This window comes from Salvelinus namaycush, unplaced genomic scaffold, assembly GCF_016432855.1.
Source record: "Salvelinus namaycush isolate Seneca unplaced genomic scaffold, SaNama_1.0 Scaffold13, whole genome shotgun sequence".
NCBI classification, from domain to species: domain Eukaryota; kingdom Metazoa; phylum Chordata; class Actinopteri; order Salmoniformes; family Salmonidae; genus Salvelinus; species Salvelinus namaycush.
Window position 1 is genome coordinate 382,029 of NW_024058008.1, and position 20,472 is coordinate 402,500.

Genomic DNA, 20,472 nt, shown 5'->3' on the forward strand with positions numbered 1-20,472 from the left:
AGCCTAGTGGTTAGAGCGTTGGTCCAGTAACCAGCAGGTAGCCTAGTGGTTAGAGCGTTGGTCCAGTAACCAGCAGGTAGCCTAGTGGTTAGAGCGTTGGTCCAGTAACCAGCAGGTAGTCTAGTGGTTAGAGCGTTGGTCCAGTAACCAGCAGGTAGCCTAGTGGTTAGAGCGTTGGTCCAGTAACCGAAAGGTAGTCTAGTGGTTAGAGCGTTGGTCCAGTAACCAGCAGGTAGCCTAGTGGTTAGAGCGTTGGTCCAGTAACCAGCAGGTAGCCTAGTGGTTAGAGCGTTGGTCCAGTAACCAGCAGGTAGCCTAGTGGTTAGAGCGTTGGTCCAGTAACCAGCAGGTAGCCTAGTGGTTAGAGCGTTGGTCCAGTAACCGAAAGGTAGTCTAGTGGTTAGAGCGTTGGTCCAGTAACCGAAAGGTAGTCTAGTGGTTAGAGCGTTGGTCCAGTAACCAGCAGGTAGTCTAGTGGTTAGAGCGTTGGTCCAGTAACCAGCAGGTAGCCTAGTGGTTAGAGCGTTGGGCCAGTAACCAGCAGGTAGTCTAGTGGTTAGAGCGTTGGTCCAGTAACCAGCAGGTAGTCTAGTGGTTAGAGCGTTGGTCCAGTAACCAGCAGGTAGTCTAGTGGTTAGAGCGTTGGTCCAGTAACCAGCAGGTAGTCTAGTGGTTAGAGCGTTGGTCCAGTAACCAGCAGGTAGCCTAGTGGTTAGAGCGTTGGTCCAGTAACCAGCAGGTAGTCTAGTGGTTAGAGCGTTGGTCCAGTAACCAGCAGGTAGCCTAGTGGTTAGAGCGTTGGTCCAGTAACCAGCAGGTAGTCTAGTGGTTAGAGCGTTGGTCCAGTAACCAGCAGGTAGCCTAGTGGTTAGAGCGTTGGGCCAGTAACCAGCAGGTAGTCTAGTGGTTAGAGCGTTGGTCCAGTAACCAGCAGGTAGCCTAGTGGTTAGAGCGTTGGTCCAGTAACCAGCAGGTAGTCTAGTGGTTAGAGCGTTGGTCCAGTAACCAGCAGGTAGTCTAGTGGTTAGAGCGTTGGTCCAGTAACCAGCAGGTAGTCTAGTGGTTAGAGCGTTGGTCCAGTAACCAGCAGGTAGCCTAGTGGTTAGAGCGTTGGTCCAGTAACCAGCAGGTAGTCTAGTGGTTAGAGCGTTGGGCCAGTAACCAGCAGGTAGTCTAGTGGTTAGAGCGTTGGGCCAGTAACCAGCAGGTAGCCTAGTGGTTAGAGCGTTGGGCCAGTAACCAGCAGGTAGTCTAGTGGTTAGAGCGTTGGTCCAGTAACCAGCAGGTAGTCTAGTGGTTAGAGCGTTGGGCCAGTAACCAGCAGGTAGCCTAGTGGTTAGAGCGTTGGGCCAGTAACCAGCAGGTAGTCTAGTGGTTAGAGCGTTGGGCCAGTAACCAGCAGGTAGCCTAGTGGTTAGAGCGTTGGGCCAGTAACCAGCAGGTAGTCTAGTGGTTAGAGCGTTGGTCCAGTAACCAGCAGGTAGTCTAGTGGTTAGAGCGTTGGGCCAGTAACCAGCAGGTAGCCTAGTGGTTAGAGCGTTGGGCCAGTAACCAGCAGGTAGTCTAGTGGTTAGAGCGTTGGTCCAGTAACCAGCAGGTAGTCTAGTGGTTAGAGCGTTGGTCCAGTAACCAGCAGGTAGCCTAGTGGTTAGAGCGTTGGTCCAGTAACCAGCAGTTAGTCTAGTGGTTAGAGCGTTGGTCCAGTAACCAGCAGGTAGCCTAGTGGTTAGAGCGTTGGGCCAGTAACCAGCAGGTAGCCTAGTGGTTAGAGCGTTGGGCCAGTAACCAGCAGGTAGCCTAGTGGTTAGAGCGTTGGGCCAGTAACCAGCAGGTAGTCTAGTGGTTAGAGCGTTGGGCCAGTAACCAGCAGGTAGTCTAGTGGTTAGAGCGTTGGTCCAGTAACCAGCAGGTAGCCTAGTGGTTAGAGCGTTGGTCCAGTAACCAGCAGGTAGCCTAGTGGTTAGAGCGTTGGTCCAGTAACCAGCAGGTAGCCTAGTGGTTAGAGCGTTGGTCCAGTAACCAGCAGGTAGTCTAGTGGTTAGAGCGTTGGTCCAGTAACCAGCAGGTAGCCTAGTGGTTAGAGCGTTGGTCCAGTAACCGAAAGGTAGTCTAGTGGTTAGAGCGTTGGTCCAGTAACCAGCAGGTAGCCTAGTGGTTAGAGCGTTGGTCCAGTAACCAGCAGGTAGCCTAGTGGTTAGAGCGTTGGTCCAGTAACCAGCAGGTAGCCTAGTGGTTAGAGCGTTGGTCCAGTAACCAGCAGGTAGCCTAGTGGTTAGAGCGTTGGTCCAGTAACCGAAAGGTAGTCTAGTGGTTAGAGCGTTGGTCCAGTAACCGAAAGGTAGTCTAGTGGTTAGAGCGTTGGTCCAGTAACCAGCAGGTAGTCTAGTGGTTAGAGCGTTGGTCCAGTAACCAGCAGGTAGCCTAGTGGTTAGAGCGTTGGGCCAGTAACCAGCAGGTAGTCTAGTGGTTAGAGCGTTGGTCCAGTAACCAGCAGGTAGTCTAGTGGTTAGAGCGTTGGTCCAGTAACCAGCAGGTAGTCTAGTGGTTAGAGCGTTGGTCCAGTAACCAGCAGGTAGTCTAGTGGTTAGAGCGTTGGTCCAGTAACCAGCAGGTAGCCTAGTGGTTAGAGCGTTGGTCCAGTAACCAGCAGGTAGTCTAGTGGTTAGAGCGTTGGTCCAGTAACCAGCAGGTAGCCTAGTGGTTAGAGCGTTGGTCCAGTAACCAGCAGGTAGCCTAGTGGTTAGAGCGTTGGGCCAGTAACCAGCAGGTAGCCTAGTGGTTAGAGTGTTGGACCAGTAACCAGCAGGTAGCCTAGTGGTTCGAGCGTTGGGCCAGTAACCAGCAGGTAGCCTAGTGGTTCGAGCGTTGGGCCAGTAACCAGCAGGTAGCCTGATGGTTAGAGCGTTGGTCCAGTAACCAGCAGGTAGCCTAGTGGTTAGAGCGTTGGGCCAGTAACCAGCAGGTAGTCTAGTGGTTAGAGCGTTGGTCCAGTAACCAGCAGGTAGCCTAGTGGTTAGAGCGTTGGTCCAGTAACCAGCAGGTAGTCTAGTGGTTAGAGCGTTGGTCCAGTAACCAGCAGGTAGCCTAGTGGTTAGAGCGTTGGTCCAGTAACCAGCAGGTAGTCTAGTGGTTAGAGCGTTGGTCCAGTAACCGAAAGGTTGCTGGATCGAATCCCTGGGCTGACAAGGTAAAAATCTGTCGTTCTGCTCCCGAACAAGGCAGTTAACCCACTGTTCCTAGACCAGTTAACCCACTGTTCCCCGGTAGGCCGTCATTGTAAATAAGATTTGTTCTTAACTGACCTGCCTAGTTAAATAAAGGTTAAATAGAAAATACATTTTAAGAAGTACTTGACCTGGGCCGGAGATGTCCGGAGCGCCGCACCGTCACCTCTAGTTGCTTACAGGCTATAAAACAGCACCCTGTCGTCGGCCCAGAATCACACATCAATGCATAAAAAGGTTGAACGAAGCGCAATGAAGGCTGGATCTGCAATGGACAGCGGGCAGTCATTTCCTTGATCAGCTTTGTTGAAGTTTATTTGCAGCTCGTCTGTGAATCTGTGTTTTTTACCGTAGGCTGTTGGAGATTTGAAAATGCGCCAGCCTGAATGCTCATGATGAGGCTGACCCAAGTTGTCAAATGAGGCTTTGTAACGTCATGAAAAATTATGGGAATTAGTTCCATGTATTTTTCTCGATGTAATTCATGAAGGCACACTTGTAAATGTTATCAATCACTTAAAAAATGTCAGCCATTATCAGAATGACCTTTCTGTGTGAGTGGGTCGTTGCCCGAGGGGGGGGGCGACATTTCAGCAGCAGGTAGAAAATAATGACACAGACTAGCTAGATAACTGCTACATGTTGTTTTGAATTGGCGGTCTCGCTAGATAACTGTAGCTAACTAAGCGTTAATGTCGTTGTAGCCTTTACACCAGCACTGCAGATAGCTTAAATAAAGCAGGGATTCCCCTCTATTAAACAGAGGGACAGAGGGATTCCCCTCTATTAATAAACAGTAACCATGTAATTGTGACAACGTAAAAATTATTTTAAGAATAGCCGAATTGACAAATAACTTGCTGTGTATTGATCTCCCCTGAAACATGAATATTTGAGCTTTTATATTTATATATATATATATATAGATAGATATAACATGTCTAGTTGGATACCTTGCTTTGAAGTAGCCTACCTTATCCATTTCATCCCTGGCTCCATTGAATGATAATTTAATAAAGACAGAAGTATTTGGTTATGTTGCAATATTTTATTGTCAAGGGTGGCAACCATCCTCCAGGACAGCTACTGGGTGTGCAGGCTTTTGTTCCTGCCCTGCTCTAACCACATTGTAGCCTAAACATCAGCTGTTCAACAGGACCTTGATAAGCAGACTTTCCACTCTCCAGATGGAGGCTAGACCACATGTTGACAACGTGACTAACTGCAGTTCTACTTTGTGGGCTGTTAAGTGCCTTGATCAAGAGATGGGATCAGACGCAGAAGTCGTCCAGTGTCAAAAATGTCAACTTAAAAAAAAAAAATGTAAGCTATAATAATAGTGGTGAAAATGTAGGCAAGTTATGGGACAAAATGTGTATGAAGCCATAACAGTGGATAATAGGTCTCTATAGCATAATATCATTTGTGAATTTCAGTGAACCCAGTCGACTGGACCGACCTGGAAAAGGACAACTGCTGCAGTTCTTTCATCCCAAGTCAAACACTGGTTGTTGTTATTGGCAGCTTGTCTTTATTTTAATTTTAAGAAGAATATTTCACTTTCTCTGGTCGGAGGAGTAACAACACAAATTGGTGCACGAGGTAGAAATAGAGCAGTATGTGTCTTGAGTTTCACCATCAGCTGGAAAACTGTGTCCCCTTTTTTCATCAGCGGAGAGACGGTGAGTCAGGTGAGAGGCAGCCTCATCTCTGCTCCCTCCCTGCCTCCCCTCAGACTGACCAATCAGATGCAGGCAATCAGTCCAGTCAAATAAAGAAAAGCTAATTATTATGCTCACTCAGCTGTGACTCATAAGTAATACAAGAAATTATATATTACCAGTGTGATTGTAACCGGTGTGAAATGGCTAGCTAGTTAGCGGTGGTGCGTGCAAATAGTGTTTCAATCGGTGACGTCACTCGCTCTGAGACCTTGAAGTAGTTGTTCCCCTTGCTCTGCAAGGGCCGCGGCTTTTGTGGAGCGATGGGTAACGATGCTTCGAGGGTGGCTGTTGTCGACGTGTGCAGAGGTTCTTTATATCTATATTACTAGGGCAGTCACTCTATATTACTAGGGCAGTCACTCTATATTCTTTATCTATATTACTAGGGCAGTCGCTCTATTCTTTATATCTATATTACTAGGGCAGTCACTCTATATTCTTTATCTATATTACTAGCACAGTCGCTCTATATTCTTTATATCTATATTACTAGGGCAGTCACTCTATATTCTTTATCTATATTACTAGGGCAGTCGCTCTATATTACTAGGGCAGTCGCTCTATATTCTTTATATCTATATTACTAGGGCAGTCGCTCTATATTACTAGGGCAGTCGCTCTATATTCTCCATCTATATTACTAGGGCAGTCGCTCTATTCTCTATATCTATAATACTAGGGCAGTCGCTCTATATTTTCTATATCTATAATACTAGGGCAGTCGCTCTATATTCACTCTAGTTACCTTTTCACTGTGTTCCTCCTGCAGGAATGAGTATTATCCTGGGGGTGGCAGAGGGAGAGGTGTTTGTCAACGATGCAGAGATCCAGAAGTCAGCGCTCCAGGTGGTCACCAACTGTGTGTGTGCCCCCGACCAGACCCTCACTTCCATGGGCAGCTTTCTGCATCACCCCCCACAGGAGAGTGTGCTCACCAAGATGTGGAACGTTGTCCAGGCCAACAACGGCATCAAGGTAGGTGACCTAGGGGTTGTGGCTCGTATCCTCTGTGTAGATGTATGTGTGCGTGTGTCTCGGGAAGGGGGGGGGGGGTAAAATACATCTTCCTCTTATTCCTCTGTTACTTACTACAGTAAAGACAGGCTTCTCGTTGATCGTCAAACATTTTAAAACTCTTTTTAAATTCTGTAACTAAACTCTTCTTCCAGGTCCTCCTTGGTTTACTGACGGTCAAGATGCCCATCACGGACGCAGACCAGATTCGAGCGCTGGCTTGTAAGGCTCTGGTTGGTCTGTCTCGCTCCAGGGCTGTTAGACAGATCATCTCCAAGCTGCCTCTGTTCTCCTCCTCACACATCCAACAGCTGATGAAGGAACCCGTGCTGCAGGACAAACGCTCCCAACATGTCCGCTTCTGCCGTTACTCTGCCGAGCTCATAGAGAGGGTGTCGGGTAAGTCGAAACCACCTTCAAAAACAAAACAAACCATTTTATTTGCATAGCCAGTTTCATACAAAGGTAGCAATACGATACGGAAAACATAAATCAAAAATCTGAGATTTTTTAAAATGTAGGGTCGGGACGATGCCACGAAGCACGTTTAACTTCTTTAGGAAAACAGCCTTATTGTTGGAAACAAACATTATGTTTTAGAGTCTCACATGTATTTATTTTCCAAGCTACACAATGTTTTACATACAGCAGGTTTTTAAAGGACCAAATAGTTTGGTCTGTGTGTTTTTATTTTTGCCGTGGGAAAAAATATTGCGATACTGATGTCGTCCCGCCTCTGATAAAATGAACGGTAGTATAAACAACTAAGACAAAAGGGGCATCTTTCTTTTCATAATGCGTCTGTTTTCCTCAGGTAAACCCTTGTTGATCGGGACAGATGTGTCTTTGGCCCGGCTCCAGAGGGCAAACGTTGTGGCCCAGTCCCGTATCTCCTTTCCTGAGAAGGAGTTGTTGCTACTCATCAGGAACCACCTGGTGGCTAAAGGACTCCAGGATACTGCCTCAGCCCTCACCAAGGAGGCTAATCTCCCCTGCGGCCCGCTCTCCCTCTCCATCCCCCTCTCCTCCTCCCCCTCGCTCTACCCGGCAGTCTCTGTAGCTCCTTCCCCGGTCTCTTCGTCCGCTGTATTACCCAGAACCCCAAGGGGCATGGTCAACGGAGGAGTGGTATTGGCTGCTCGCCTCACTGCGATGACCCAATCATCTTCGTCTTCCTTGGTCCAGACGCCACGCCCCTCCCTGCCTCCTTGCACCCCTAACGGCCCACCTCCCCATGGATTGCCCCAAATCGGGCGTATCCTGTTCACGCGGGAGCGCTCCTCTGTCCTCTGTAGCCCTGGGACTGGTGGCAGCAGTGGGAAACGGCCCTCCAGTGTGCTGAGACAGAAGTCGGACCACGGAGCGTTCAGCCAGAGTCCTGCCATGAAGAAACAGCTGGATCGACACCTGCCTTCTCCGCCTGCCCTGGACAGCATCATCACAGAGTACCTCAGGGAGCAGCATGCCAGGTTTGAAGACTTTTTATTTTATTTAACATTTATGTTGACACCATCAGACTTCGGAAAGTATTCAGACCCCTTGACTTTTTCCACATTTTGTTACGTAACAGCCTTATTCTAAAATAGATACTTTTGCAAATTTAAAAAACAAATACCTTATTTACATAAGTATTCAGACCCTTTGCTATGAGACTCAAAATTGACTCAGGTGCATCCTGTTTCCATTGATCGTCCTTGAGATGTTTCTACAACTTGATTGGAGTCCACCTGTGGTAAATTAAATTGATTGGACATGATTTGGAAAGGCACACACCTGTCTATATAAGGTCCCACAGTTGACAGTGCATGTCAGAGCAAAAAAACAAACCATGAGGTCGAAAGAATTGTCCGTAGAGCTCCAAGACAGATCTGGGGAAGTGTACCAAAACATTTCAACAGCTTGGAAGGTCCCCAAGAACACAGTGGCATCCATCATTATTAAATGGAAGATGTTTGGAATCACCAAGACTCTTCCTAGAGCTGGCCGCCCGGCCAAAATGAGCAATCGGGGGAGAAGGGCCTTGGTCAGGGAAGTGACCAAGAACCCGATGTTCGCTCTGACAGAGCTCAAGAGTTCCTCTGTGGAGATGGGAGAACCTTCCAGAAGGACAACCATTTCTGCAGCATCCCACCAATCAGGTTTTTATGGTAGAGTGGCCAGACGGAAGCCACTCCTCAGTAAAAGGCACATGACAGCCCGCTTGGAGTTTGCCAAAATGTACCTAAAGCCTCTCAGACCATGAGAAACAAGATTCTCTGGTCTGATGAAACCAAGATGGAACTCTTTGGCCTGAATGCCAAGCGTCACATCTGGAGGAAACCTGGCACCATCCCTACGGTGAAGCATGGGGGTGGCACCATCCCTACGGTGAAGCATGGTGGTGGCACCATCCCTACGGTGAAGCATGGTGGTGGCAGCATCATGCTGTGGGGATGTTTTTCAGCAGTGGCGACTAGGATTGTAATATTATAATTACTTTGCCACCATGGCCTATTTATTGCCTTTACTCCCTTATCTTACCTCATTTGCTCTCACTGTATATAGACTTTTGTTCTACTGTATTATTGACTGTATGTTTTGTTTATTCCATGTGTAACTCTGTGTTGTATGTGTTGAATTGCTATGCTTTATCTTGGCCAGGGCGCAGTTGCAAATGAGAACTTGTTCTCAACTGGCCTACCTTGTTAAATAAATGTGAAATAAATAAAAGGAAACTAGTCAGGATCGAGGGAAAGATGAACGGAGAAAAGTTCAGAGATCCTTGATTGAAAACCTGCTCAGGACCTCAGACTGGGGTGAAGGTTCACCTTCCAACAGGACAACGACCCTAAACGCACAGCCAAGACAACGTAAGAGTCTCTGAATGTCCTTAAGGGCCCAGCCAGAGCCCGGACTTGAACCTGATCGAACATCTCTGGAGAGACCTGAAAATAGCTATGCGACGACAGAGCTTGAGAGGATCTTCAGAGAAGAATAGCAGAAACTCCCCAAATACAGGTGTGCCAAACTTGTAGCGTCATACACAAGACTTCGGCTGTAATCGCTGCCAAAGGTGCTTCATTAAAGTATTGAGTAAAGGGTCTGAATACTTATGTAAATGTTTTTTTTTCAGTTTTGTATATTTTTTTATAAATTTCCAATGGTTTTACTTTGTAATTATGGGGTATTGCGTGTGTGTGTGTGTGTGAATTGAGGACTTTAAAAAAAATGTATTTTGATCAATTTTACAATAAGGCTGTAACGTAACAAAATGTAGAAAAAGTCAAGGGGTCTGAATACTTTCCGAATGTACTGTGTATATATTTCGGACTTGTATATTTTCTGTATTTCGTAATTCATTTTACATTCTGGGGATTTGCGTGTATTGTTCGGTATTACTGTGCTGTTGGAGCTACGAACGTAAGTATTTCCCTACACCTGCAAAACATGTGTTCTCAACTCGACCAATAACATGTGATATTTATTCATTTATTTTACGTTTGTTACAATTTATTTTACATTTATTTAACTCAGCAAGTCAATTTAACAACAAATGTTTATTTCTGATGTATTTTTAAAATGTTATTTCAGGTGTAGGAACCCGGTGACTACCTGCCCCCCCTTCTCCCTGTTCACACCCCACCAGTGCCCAGAACCCAAGCAGAGGTGCCAGGCCCCCACTAACTTCACCTCCAGACTGACCAGCAGGGTGCTGTATCCTAAACACGGAGGGGTGGACGGGGGCTGCCTGGACAGACACCTCATCTTCAGCAGGTAGGCTTCACCTATCCTCAGAAAGGCCCCCGGCCCGCATTACATCCAGGCCTCTTGTCTTTTGGGGTTCATGTCAATAGTCTGACGTGGCTACCTTCATTTCCTCACGTCCTTCAAAGGAGGAGAAGAAGACACTTTTAAAACTATTGAGATGAAACCTCTGGCCGTGTCCAAATACCAGTACTAAACAGTAGGCATTTTTGGGTATGCTAAGAAAGTATAGTATGTGAAATGTAGAACATTTTGTATGTTTTAAATGCCAGGATGTCATATTCATTTAGGCTTTTCATCAAAGTACAGTTCAGTGCACACTATTGAGGAAGATGGTTTTTCCAGACCCACGGGTTTGACAACAGCTGATAATCAGCTGAGAGGACACGTTGTACCAAAAATGAGTGGCCGGGAATCAACGCAATTACACATTTAAATGATTCATTCTCAGCAGGAGGAGCCTAGTATGCTGATATTTGTTACTTACTGCATTGGTTTTTACTGAACGTTGGACTAGTAACCGAAAGGTTGCAAGATCGAATCCCCGAGCTGACAAGGTAAAAATCTGTCGTTCTGCCCCTGAACAAGGCAGTTGACCCACTGTTCCTAGGCCGTCATTGAAAATAAGAATTTGTTCTTAACTGACCTGACTAGTTATATATATTTGTATTTGTTTTATTATTACACAGTATGCAGTTTTAAGAAAGTAGTCCTCTAGCCAGATTTTGGACATGGCCAGTGTCTCCTTGTAGATCTGTTAGGTACCCTCTACTTTCTCTTTCTGTAGTGAGCTTTCCTCTCCTCTGTTTCTCTCTCCCCCTCCATCTCTTTAGCTAACCCCTTCATGATGTCTCTCTCCCCCTCCCCCACAAGGTTCCGGCCCATCTCAGTGTTCAGGGAGGCTGAGGAGGATGACAGTGGTTTCACCTGCTGTGCCTTCTCAGCTCGCGAGCGTTTCCTGATGCTGGGGACGTGTACAGGACACCTGAAGCTCTATAACGTGTTCAGCGGTCAGGAGGAGGCTAGCTACAGCTGTCATACTTCAGCCATCACTCACCTGGAGCCCTCACGGGTATGTAGATTGATGGATGGATGGATGGATCAGAGTGGTTAGGAGGAGGATGGCTCACCTGCAATCATCACGTCTCATTAGTAATCATCATACTACTACTGCATCTAAAAGTATAGCTTCAAGCACCCATGCCCGGGTTCAAGATTTGGCCCCACAGCGCCACCATCAGGAATGAATTGGACACACCACCCTTGGATGATATCTTGTGTACGTCTTACCACATTTGCCAAATATCAGAACTCAAAATCAAACAGGTCATGCAATATGCTTTTGATGTCTGCTGCAGAGGGACAAGAGAGAGCCATGAGAAAATGAGAAATCATGGAAATAAAAGTGCTGAAAACAAAATATTTAAAAATATATTGGAGAACAAACTATGAAGGAAAAATACTGGTGTTTTGGTACAGCCAACTAGCGCAAAAATGATATTGTGATATTGTCAAAACGATACTTCGGATATATCCCCCAAAAATAATATCTATGTAACTTAATAGATTTGTATTTATTTTTTTCTCACTAATGTTGACTACTTTAAAACGTCTTCTACTCAAGTACTGCTTGACCAAGGAGTAGCGTTTTTAAGTGTTTTTAACAAAATTCGAAATGGTGGAAAATCCATGTCGGATCTTATGGGTCCTTGAGGCAATTTTTTTTTCCTTGTTAGGTGAGGGACGTATGTACTGAACTTCAGGACTCGTAAAAGAGGTGAGGGGTGTGAACTTTCGAAGTTTGGAAATACAATCACTTGTGACCTAACAAGCAGAAATGCCCGGGGTTCAAACTGTGGGCCCATTTCGCCACCATCAAGACGAATGGCCCCTTGGATGAGCTACTTCTGTACGTTACCACGGTAGCCAAATACCAGAACTCAAAATAAAACTGATTTTTTTATGTATTTGACATTTTTTTTAATGTTGACTACTTTAAACATCTTCCTCACCAGAACCGAAGGACCGATCGGTGTATAGTATCTAGGGATACACATCTTTAACCCCCAACCCTATTTTCCAAGCCTCTTGCTCAAACAATATGGCCGCGATAAGCCAATGAGAGTGCATGCATGATTTTATCCTGTCCAACAGCCTCCCCATGAGGACAAACTGAACCAAATGTCATCAGTCAAACAGGTTTAAGACATGAAAACGTTTGCAGGTTATAGCGCCACCGTGTGGTGAAGCTGAATGTGTTTGCATATGTTGAGTCCTGACTGTGTTTGGAACGTGTACCAAGTTTGGTTACAATGCCAATATCCATGTCTGATTTATGTGCCAGACCACGCCCACATGAATGTTTATTGGTCAGTAGCAGCCATTTTTTTTGTTGACACGCTAGTCTGTAAAAACATGTGTTGAGAGACCTTGGTCCACACATACCATGTATCAAATGTTTTGCAGATCAGTCAGAGAGGAGTGGGGGGGACCATCATGGTGGACCTTAAGGGTCCTTGAGGAAAATGTGTTCTTTGTGAGGAGAGGGACGTGTACATTTATACCCAATTTCGTGACTCTAGGTCACACGGAGTGAGAGGCGTGACCTTCCAAAGTTTGCGTTTTCAATCTCTTGTTATACGTCTTACCATCACACGGAGGTAGCATTTGTTCAGCAAATTACCGCAAGGAGAATAATAATCAAGGCCAACAATAGGGTTTCACCCAGCTTAAACCAATAACTGCTACTACTACTAATATACTACTACGACGACTACCAGCGGTAATAATGATATGCCAGCTACAGCTGTCACAGCTCAGCCATCAAACCTTGAGCTCTATTCATCAAATCAGTCAATTCAATGTATTTCTGAAATCTTTTTTCCATTAGCAGTAATCACCGTAGCAGGCCTCAATAGTGTGTTCAGTGGTAGACTGGCAGTAGGCTTTCCTTCTTCCAACACTCATCTCTCCTGTATTTTTAGGATGGTTCTCTGCTGTTGACGTCTGCCTCGTGGAGTGTCCCTCTGTCAGCTCTCTGGAGTATGCAGTCTGTCTTCGAGATGAAGTTAGTCTCACTCTGAAGCCCGTAGTCTGAACTGTTTAGTCATTTCCTTTTATAGAGACTTTCACTAACAAGCAGCCGTCGTGATTGTCTCCGTTTCAGGCATTCATTTTTGGACGACCATTACGTAGAGTTCAGTAAACTGTCACAAGACCGAGTGATTGGCACCAAGGACCAAGTAGCTCATGTAAGTCGACTCCACCTCTTCATTTACACCGTGTCTTTTCTGTTATATTCTTTGAACTCCAGCACTGTCTTTAAAACCACTGGATGTGTATAATTCATATTTCCCTACATCACTGTATGAATAAAGAAATGAGAGGCCAGCGCATGGTGCTTCCTACGAGCAGTGAGCTGGTCTCTTTTTATTTTTTTATTTTTTATCCATCTTCTGTTTTTTTCCAGCACTGGCTTTCTCAAGTTTAGGATGTTAATTTCACCTTCTTTTGTGTCCTCTCCAGATCTATGACATCCAGTCAGGCCAGAAGTTGCTGACCCTTAATGACCCTGGCCTGGCCAACAACTACAAGAGGAACTGTGCGACCTTTAACCCTAGCGACGACCTGGTGCTGAACGATGGGGTCATGTGGGACGTGCGCTCTGCTCAGGCCATCCACAAGTTTGACAAGTTCAATATGAACATCAGCGGCGTTTTCCATCCCAACCGCCTCGAGGTCATCATCAACACAGAGATTGTATCCTTATTACTTCCTGTTTTGGTCCTTATTACTTCCTGTTTTGGTCCTTATTACTTCCGGTTTCGGTCCTTATTACTTCCGGTTTTGGTCTGTATTACTTCCGGTTTTGGTCTGTATTACTTCCGGTTTGGTCATTATCACTTCCTGTTTTGGTCATTATTACTTCCTGTTTTGGTCATTATTACTTCCTGTTTTGGTCATTATTACTTCCTGTTTTGGTCCTTATTACTTCCTTTTTGGTCCTTATTCCTTCCTGTTTGGTCCTTATTCCTTTTTGTTTGGTCCTTATTACTTCCTGTTTGGTTAACATATAACATTATTAACAATAAGGATATGAACAACTTAACGAAAAGAGCAGTCGCAACTCACTGCAATACATTTAATGTTCACTTTTATTAACAGAGCAAATCTAACTAATAAAATAAACACAATAATAATCTGTAAAAATGCTCCTGGGATATCGCGTTCTGCTGCTTTTATTATGAGTATCGCCAGACGTGTAAAAACTCAGGGGACATCTAATTTGAGTCTTTCTAACTATGGCCTGAGTTTATCCAGGTCATGTCAGTAAAAACAGCCCCAGGATACGAACATTTGATTTGGAAGCGATGATCACCTTGACAGCTATGCCAGTGGGACCTGAGAACATTCCATCTCCTCCACACGGTGCCTGCCCTGGACCAGTGTAGAGGAGTATTCAACAACAATGCCACGGTCATGTACGGCGCCATGCTCCAGGCTGATGAGGAGGATGACGTGATGGACCAACAGATGAAGAGTCCCTTTGGTTCCTCCTTCAGAACTTTTGACGCCACCGACTACAAACCCATCGGTACGACCTAAAGGTCATAGGTCAAGCATAGGGATTTGTTTTTTGTGGGAAGTGGCTGAAGTTGACTTCTGGTTCTATGTTCTTCCTCAGCTACTGTGGATGTGAAGAGGAATATTTTTGACCTGTGTACTGACACTAGGGACTGCTACCTGGCCGTCATCGAGGTAAACTTACTGGTTTTATTTCCATTGCTGATATACCAAGTTGCGTCTTCTATCTCTGCTCTGACCATTCCATCATTATATGGTTGTTATCATGTAGGAAGAATGAGCTGTATTGTTTGTGTCCCATATTCTTACTTATGGTTAGGGCTAGGGGTTAGGGCTAGGGGTTAGGGCTAGGAGTTAGGGCTAGGGGTTAGGGCTAGGAGTTAGGGCTAGGGGTTAGGGCTAGGGGTTAGGGATTAGGGGCTAGGGATTAGGGCTAGGGAGGTGCAATGCTCCCTGATGATGCCATATTATTGCTCTCTGTTCTACTCTGGCTCTTGATCGGTGTCCCACATAGACATTCAAAAATAAACTAAAGAGTAGAATGTGGGAAGTGTAGTCCTCTCTGTCAGACAGCAGTTCTTCTAAAGAGTGGAATGTGGGAAGTGTACCGTAATTGCTGGACTATTAAGCGCACCTGAATATAAGCCGCACCCACTGAATTTTAAAAAAAATATGTATTTTGTACATAAATAAGCCGCACATGTCTATAAGCCGCAGGTGCCTACCGGTACATTGAAACAAATGAACTTTACACAGCCTTTAAAGGAAACACGGCTTGTAACAAAAATAAATAGGCTTTTTAAACGAACCACGGCTTGTAACAAAAATAAATAGGCCTTTAAACGAAACACGGCTTGTAACAAAAATAAATAGGCTTTAACGAAACACGGCTTGTAACAAATTTAAAAAAAATAGCAGTAAACAGTAGCCTACCAAGAAAGTCATTGGTCACTATCTTCCTCCTGTGCACTGAAACCACTGAAGTCATCTCCTTTGGTGTCGGAGTTGAATAGCCTCAGAATTGCTTCATCCGATGTTGGATCGTTTTCATTGTCGCTCTCGTCACTTTCATCCGGAGGCAAATTCCCCGCTGAGCTCATGCTGCCCTCTTCAATACGCAGCAGTCCAGCCTTTCGAAACCCGTTGATGATAGTGGATTTTTTTATTTTTTTTGACAATGCTCCACGCTGTCAGGACCCACTGGCAGACTTGACCATAAGTTGCTCTTCGCATGCGGCCCGTTTTAGTGAAGGATTTCTCCCCACTTGTCATCCAAGCCTCATTTTCTAGTTCGGGCCATCTGCTTTTCTTTCCTCTGAAAGCTTTTGTTGTCTTTTTGCACTGAGTCAGTTTCTCACGCTGCTGTTTCCAACGTCTTATCATCGACTCATTAAGGCCAAGCTCCCGTGCAGCAGCTCTATTTCCTTTTCCAACAGCCAGATCGATCGCCTTCAAATTGAAAGCTGCATCATATGCATTTCTGTAACGGTCGGCGTAATCCTCCTCATCGGACGAGGAGGAGAGGCGAGAAGGATCAGACCAATATGCGGAGTGGTTTGTGTCCATGATTATTTATTAACCAAATAAACGGAACACTAACGAAACAAAATGACAAAAGAGAAACGACCCGAATACAGACACGAGATACAAAAAGTATGATTCTCAATCAGGGACAACGATTTACAGCTGCCTCTGATTGAGAATCATACCCGGCCGAACACAAACAACCCGACATAGAAAAATAACACATGGACAACCCATCCCAACTCACGCCCTGACCAACCAAATAAATACAAGAAAAAGGAAAAACAGGTCAGGAACGTGACAATTTCTCCGTGTCTTTGCCATGATGAGGGTGACAAAATGACTACCGTAATCAGAATTATGGGAAGTTTGAGCGCGCTCGATTTGACGGTGCTCAGTTTTTTGGCGGCATGAATCTTGTGAAAGCGGGAAAAATCCATAAATTAGCCGCGTCATTGTATAAACCGCAAGGTTCAAAGCGTGGGAAAAAGTAGCGGCTTATAGTCCGGAAATTACGGTAGTCCTATCTGTCAGACAGCAGTTCTTCTAAAGAGTGGAATGTGGGAAGTGTAGTCCTCTCTGTCAGACAGCAGTTCTTCTAAAGAGTAGAATGTGGGAAGTGTAGTCCTCTCTGTCAGACAGCAGTTCTTCTAAAGAGTAGAATGTGGGAAGTGTAGTCCTCTCTGTCAGACAGCAGTTCTTCTAAAGAGTAGAATGTGGGAAGTGTAGTCCTCTCTGTCAGACAGCAGTTCTTCTAAAGAGTAGAATGTGGGAAGTGTAGTCCTCTCTGTCAGTCAGCAGTTCTTCTAAAGAGTAGAATGTGGGAAGTGTAGTCCTCTCTGTCAGTCAGCAGTTCATATCAAGCCGTGTGTTCTTCTAAAGAGTGGAATGTGGGAAGTGTAGTCCTCTCTGTCAGACAGCAGTTCTTCTAGAGAGTAGAATGTGGGAAGTATAGTCCTCTCTATCAGACAGCAGTTCATATCAAGGCGTGTGTTCTTCTAACATCTTTAGAACCAGGACTCTATCAACATGGACACGGTGTGTCGCCTGTATGAAGTGGGGAGACAGAGACTAGCTGAGGAGGGAGAGGATGATGACGACCAGGTAAGAGATGCTGTCCTTCTCTCTACTAAACTCAGTCTAACTTTAGTATCTTGTCTACATCAACTCTCTCCTAGTGTTCCTAATCTCTAATATCCCGTCGCTCCATTTCAACCCATACTGCCCAGTGCTCTTTGATCTGGGTTCTGAGAGCCCACGGGGTTACACACCAGAACTTTTGTTCCTATCCTAGCCCATCACTAAAACACCTGCTTCTATCCCAGCCTCTCCCCGCTGTTTTCCCTTGTGTTAACTGTGTTCAAATATATTGATGTGTTTTTTTTATATATATTTCATCTTGTTTCACCTTGTGTTGATTTGTGTTAAAAAATGTGTCACCTTCCCACCAGGAGGATCAAGACGATGATGAAGACTCTGACGACGATGACGATGATGACATGGATGACCTGGAGACAGACCCGCTGTTGGCCGAGCTGATCGAGGGAGGAGAAGGAGAGGAGGATGGAGGTAACGACTTCTCTCCATCGGATGATGAAGCGTTGGCCCGGCTGCTCAATGCTGAAGATGATGATGATGATGATGAGGATGACTCTAACAACGATGCTGAGATTGACCTGGGATGTGAGTAATAGCGGTGTCGTCTTGGGAAAATCATTTAACACACAAAACATCCACTAGTCTAGAAGGGGAAAAAAGCAGCCCAAGACCGGCAGCATTGGCCAGGCACTATGTTTCCCCACGTACCAAGAGGATCATGTCTGATTGATGGTTTTATCGATTGAAACAATTCCAAATCAAATTTTAAAATCAAATTGAATTTGTCACAAGCGCTGAATACAACAGGTTGAAACAATTCAGTGAAATGCTGACTTACAAGCCCTTAAACCAACAATGCAGTTAAGAAAAATTTGTGTTTAGTAAAAAATAGGGAAGTAAAAAATGTAAATAGCAAATAATTAAATAGCAACAGTACAATAACAGTAACCAGGCTATATACAGGGGGTACCAGTACAGAGTCAATGTGCGGAGGCACCGGTTAGTCGAGGTAATTGAGGTAATATGTACATGTAGGTAGAGTTATTAAAGTGACTATGCATAGATAATAACAGAGAGTAGCAGCGGTGTAAAAGAGGGAATGGGAGGGGACAGACGATGTAAGTAGTCTGGGTAGCCATTTCATTAGCTGTTCAGGAGTCTTATGGCTTGGGGGTAGAAGCGGTTGAGAAGCCTTTTGGACCGAGACTTGGCGCTCCGGTACTGCTTGCCGTGCTGTAGCAGAGAGAACAGTCTATGACTTGGGTGGCTGGAGTCTTTGACAATTTTTAGGGCCTTCCTCTGACACCGCCTGGTATAGAGGTCTTGGATGGCAGGAAGCTTGGTCCCAGTGATGTACTGGGCCGTACGCACTGCCCTCTGTAGAGCCTTGCGGTCGGAGGTCGAGCAGTTGCCATACCAGGCAGTGATGCAACCAGTCAGGATGCTCTCGATGGTGCAGCTGTAGAACTTTTTGAAGATCTGGGGGACACATGCCAAATCTTTTCAGTCTCCTGTGGGGGAAAAGGTTTTGTCGTGCCCTCTTCACGACTGTCTTGGTGTGTTTGGACCATGATAGTTTGTTGGGGAACCAAGGAACCAGTTTCAAACAGTAATTGTTAGTATGTACACACACTCACACAGTGACAGTCTTTCTATCTCCCTGTCTGTCTTCCCGTACAGCTGACAGTTCCGACAGCTCCGACGGCAGCACTGACACCTCGGACCTGGAGGACCAACTCTTCCTGTCTATGAGCGACTAGACAGGAAACGGGACATGACAACCAGGAAGTGGCAAAAGGGACACAACATGTATCCACCCATTGCCACTTAAGCTGGAGGAATTGCCCCCCCCCCTATGAATGTGAATTCATATGGACAAAGAGAAAAGATGAAATAAAAAGATCATATTTGAAGCAAGCCAGGTGTGAGATGGTAATAGTGAAGGACCGGTGACTTGAGGGTGTTGTTGGACATGACAGGCTACCCACTGAATTCCAAATGTAACCCTAGCAACTACACGCTAGGTAGGTCAGAGAATATTGCATTGCTTTTCAATGCCTCTAAAGATGTTCTTGGGTGTAGATGTTCTTCGGGGTTCCATTTGGAAGTCTGCACTAGTTTGACAGGGAAAAAAGACTTGATATTTTAGACCGAAGGACAACTTAGACAGGATATCAAGACTTTTTCTTTATATGACGTGTAGCAATTTGATTGTACAAAAATAGATTTTTTTCCCCAGATTTTTTTTGGGGGGGCCCTTTTTAATATAAATTTAAGTTGGTATGTTTTAATTTTGTGGATTTGTAGCTGTAAAATAGCTACTGCTCTTGGATTTGGTATTTGTTATTATATTAGGATCCCCATTTAGCTGTTGCGAAAGCAGCAGCTACTCTACTTGGGGGTCCACACAGAACATGATACATGAAACATTAATACAGAACATTAATAGACAAGAACAGCTCCAGAACAGGGCTAGTTGCTACATCCAGCCCTGTTAAATGTAGTAGTTAATAATAAGGCTACTATCGCTTTAAGGGTGCAACCTTCGCCGTTAAATTGAAGTCATGGCAACAAACAATGGAAGACAACTTTTCATTTTTTTAGTGTTTCAGATTGACAGTTGTCCTGCAAAACTTTGCCAAGCTAACCAAAAACGATATATAGCTTCAAAACTGTTAATTTATCTACTATATTATTATTATTTTTTTGTACTTTGTCAAATGCCAGTGACAATAATATGAAAATATTCATAATAAATGTAACTGAATGCTCCTATGCTGCGTTCGCTCTTGTACCCTTTTTCACACCACAGAGCCCAACTGGACTGTACTGGCCCGGTTACACATCCAGCATAGTTGCTGGAATGGTGCTGTTACAGGGCAATGTAAAACAATAATATCCAAGCCTGCACAGTTCAGTCGGCGTTGGGAAAATAGTGTGAAACGGGTGGTCTATTTAGTTCTACAGTGGTAAACAGGTGTAGGGAGTTTAATGGCCTCTAGAGGTCAGTGTTGCATAATGTGAATACATATTGATATAAAAACAGAGCCCTATATATATAATATACCATTTACACTACCGGTCAAAAGTTTTAGAACACCTACTCATTCAAGGGTTTTATTTTTTATTTTTTTAACTATTTTCTACATTGTAGAATAATAGTGAAGACATCAAAACTATGAAATAACACATATGGAATCATGTAGTAACCAAAAAAGTGTTAAACAAATCAAAATATATTTTTATATTTGAGATTCTTCAAAGTAGCCACCCTTTGCCTAGATAACAGCTTAGCCCACTCTAGGCAGTCTCTCAACCAGCTTCGTGAGGTAGTCACCTGGAATGCATTACAATTAACAGGTGTTCGTTCTTAAAAGTTAATTTGTGGGATTTCTTTCTTAATGCGTTTGAGCCAATCAGTTGTGTTGTGACAAGGTAGGGGTGGTACAGAAGATAGCCCTGTTTGGTTAAAGACCAAGTCCATATTTTGGCAAGAACATCTCAAATAAGCAAAGAGAAACAACAGTCCGTCATTACTTTAAGACATGAAGGTCAGTCAA

General features: G+C 44.8%; 1 protein-coding gene across 1 annotated transcript in view; it reads left to right on the top strand.

Annotated features, from left to right (window-relative positions):
* The window catches only part of LOC120036308 (DDB1- and CUL4-associated factor 1-like), a 66,646-nt gene extending 46,626 nt beyond the window's left edge, over positions 1–20,020 (top strand). The window contains exons 14-26 of the mRNA XM_038982780.1: positions 5,718–5,923; positions 6,118–6,361; positions 6,777–7,431; positions 9,533–9,715; positions 10,580–10,778; positions 12,691–12,773; positions 12,873–12,957; positions 13,232–13,465; positions 14,102–14,300; positions 14,391–14,464; positions 16,826–16,918; positions 17,266–17,497; positions 18,593–20,020. Coding sequence (XP_038838708.1) covers positions 5,718–5,923; positions 6,118–6,361; positions 6,777–7,431; positions 9,533–9,715; positions 10,580–10,778; positions 12,691–12,773; positions 12,873–12,957; positions 13,232–13,465; positions 14,102–14,300; positions 14,391–14,464; positions 16,826–16,918; positions 17,266–17,497; positions 18,593–18,672 — 2,567 coding nt within the window. The 3' untranslated portion in view covers positions 18,673–20,020. The remainder of the gene's footprint in view (positions 1–5,717; positions 5,924–6,117; positions 6,362–6,776; positions 7,432–9,532; positions 9,716–10,579; positions 10,779–12,690; positions 12,774–12,872; positions 12,958–13,231; positions 13,466–14,101; positions 14,301–14,390; positions 14,465–16,825; positions 16,919–17,265; positions 17,498–18,592) is intronic.
* Positions 20,021–20,472: the final 452 nt, after the last annotated feature.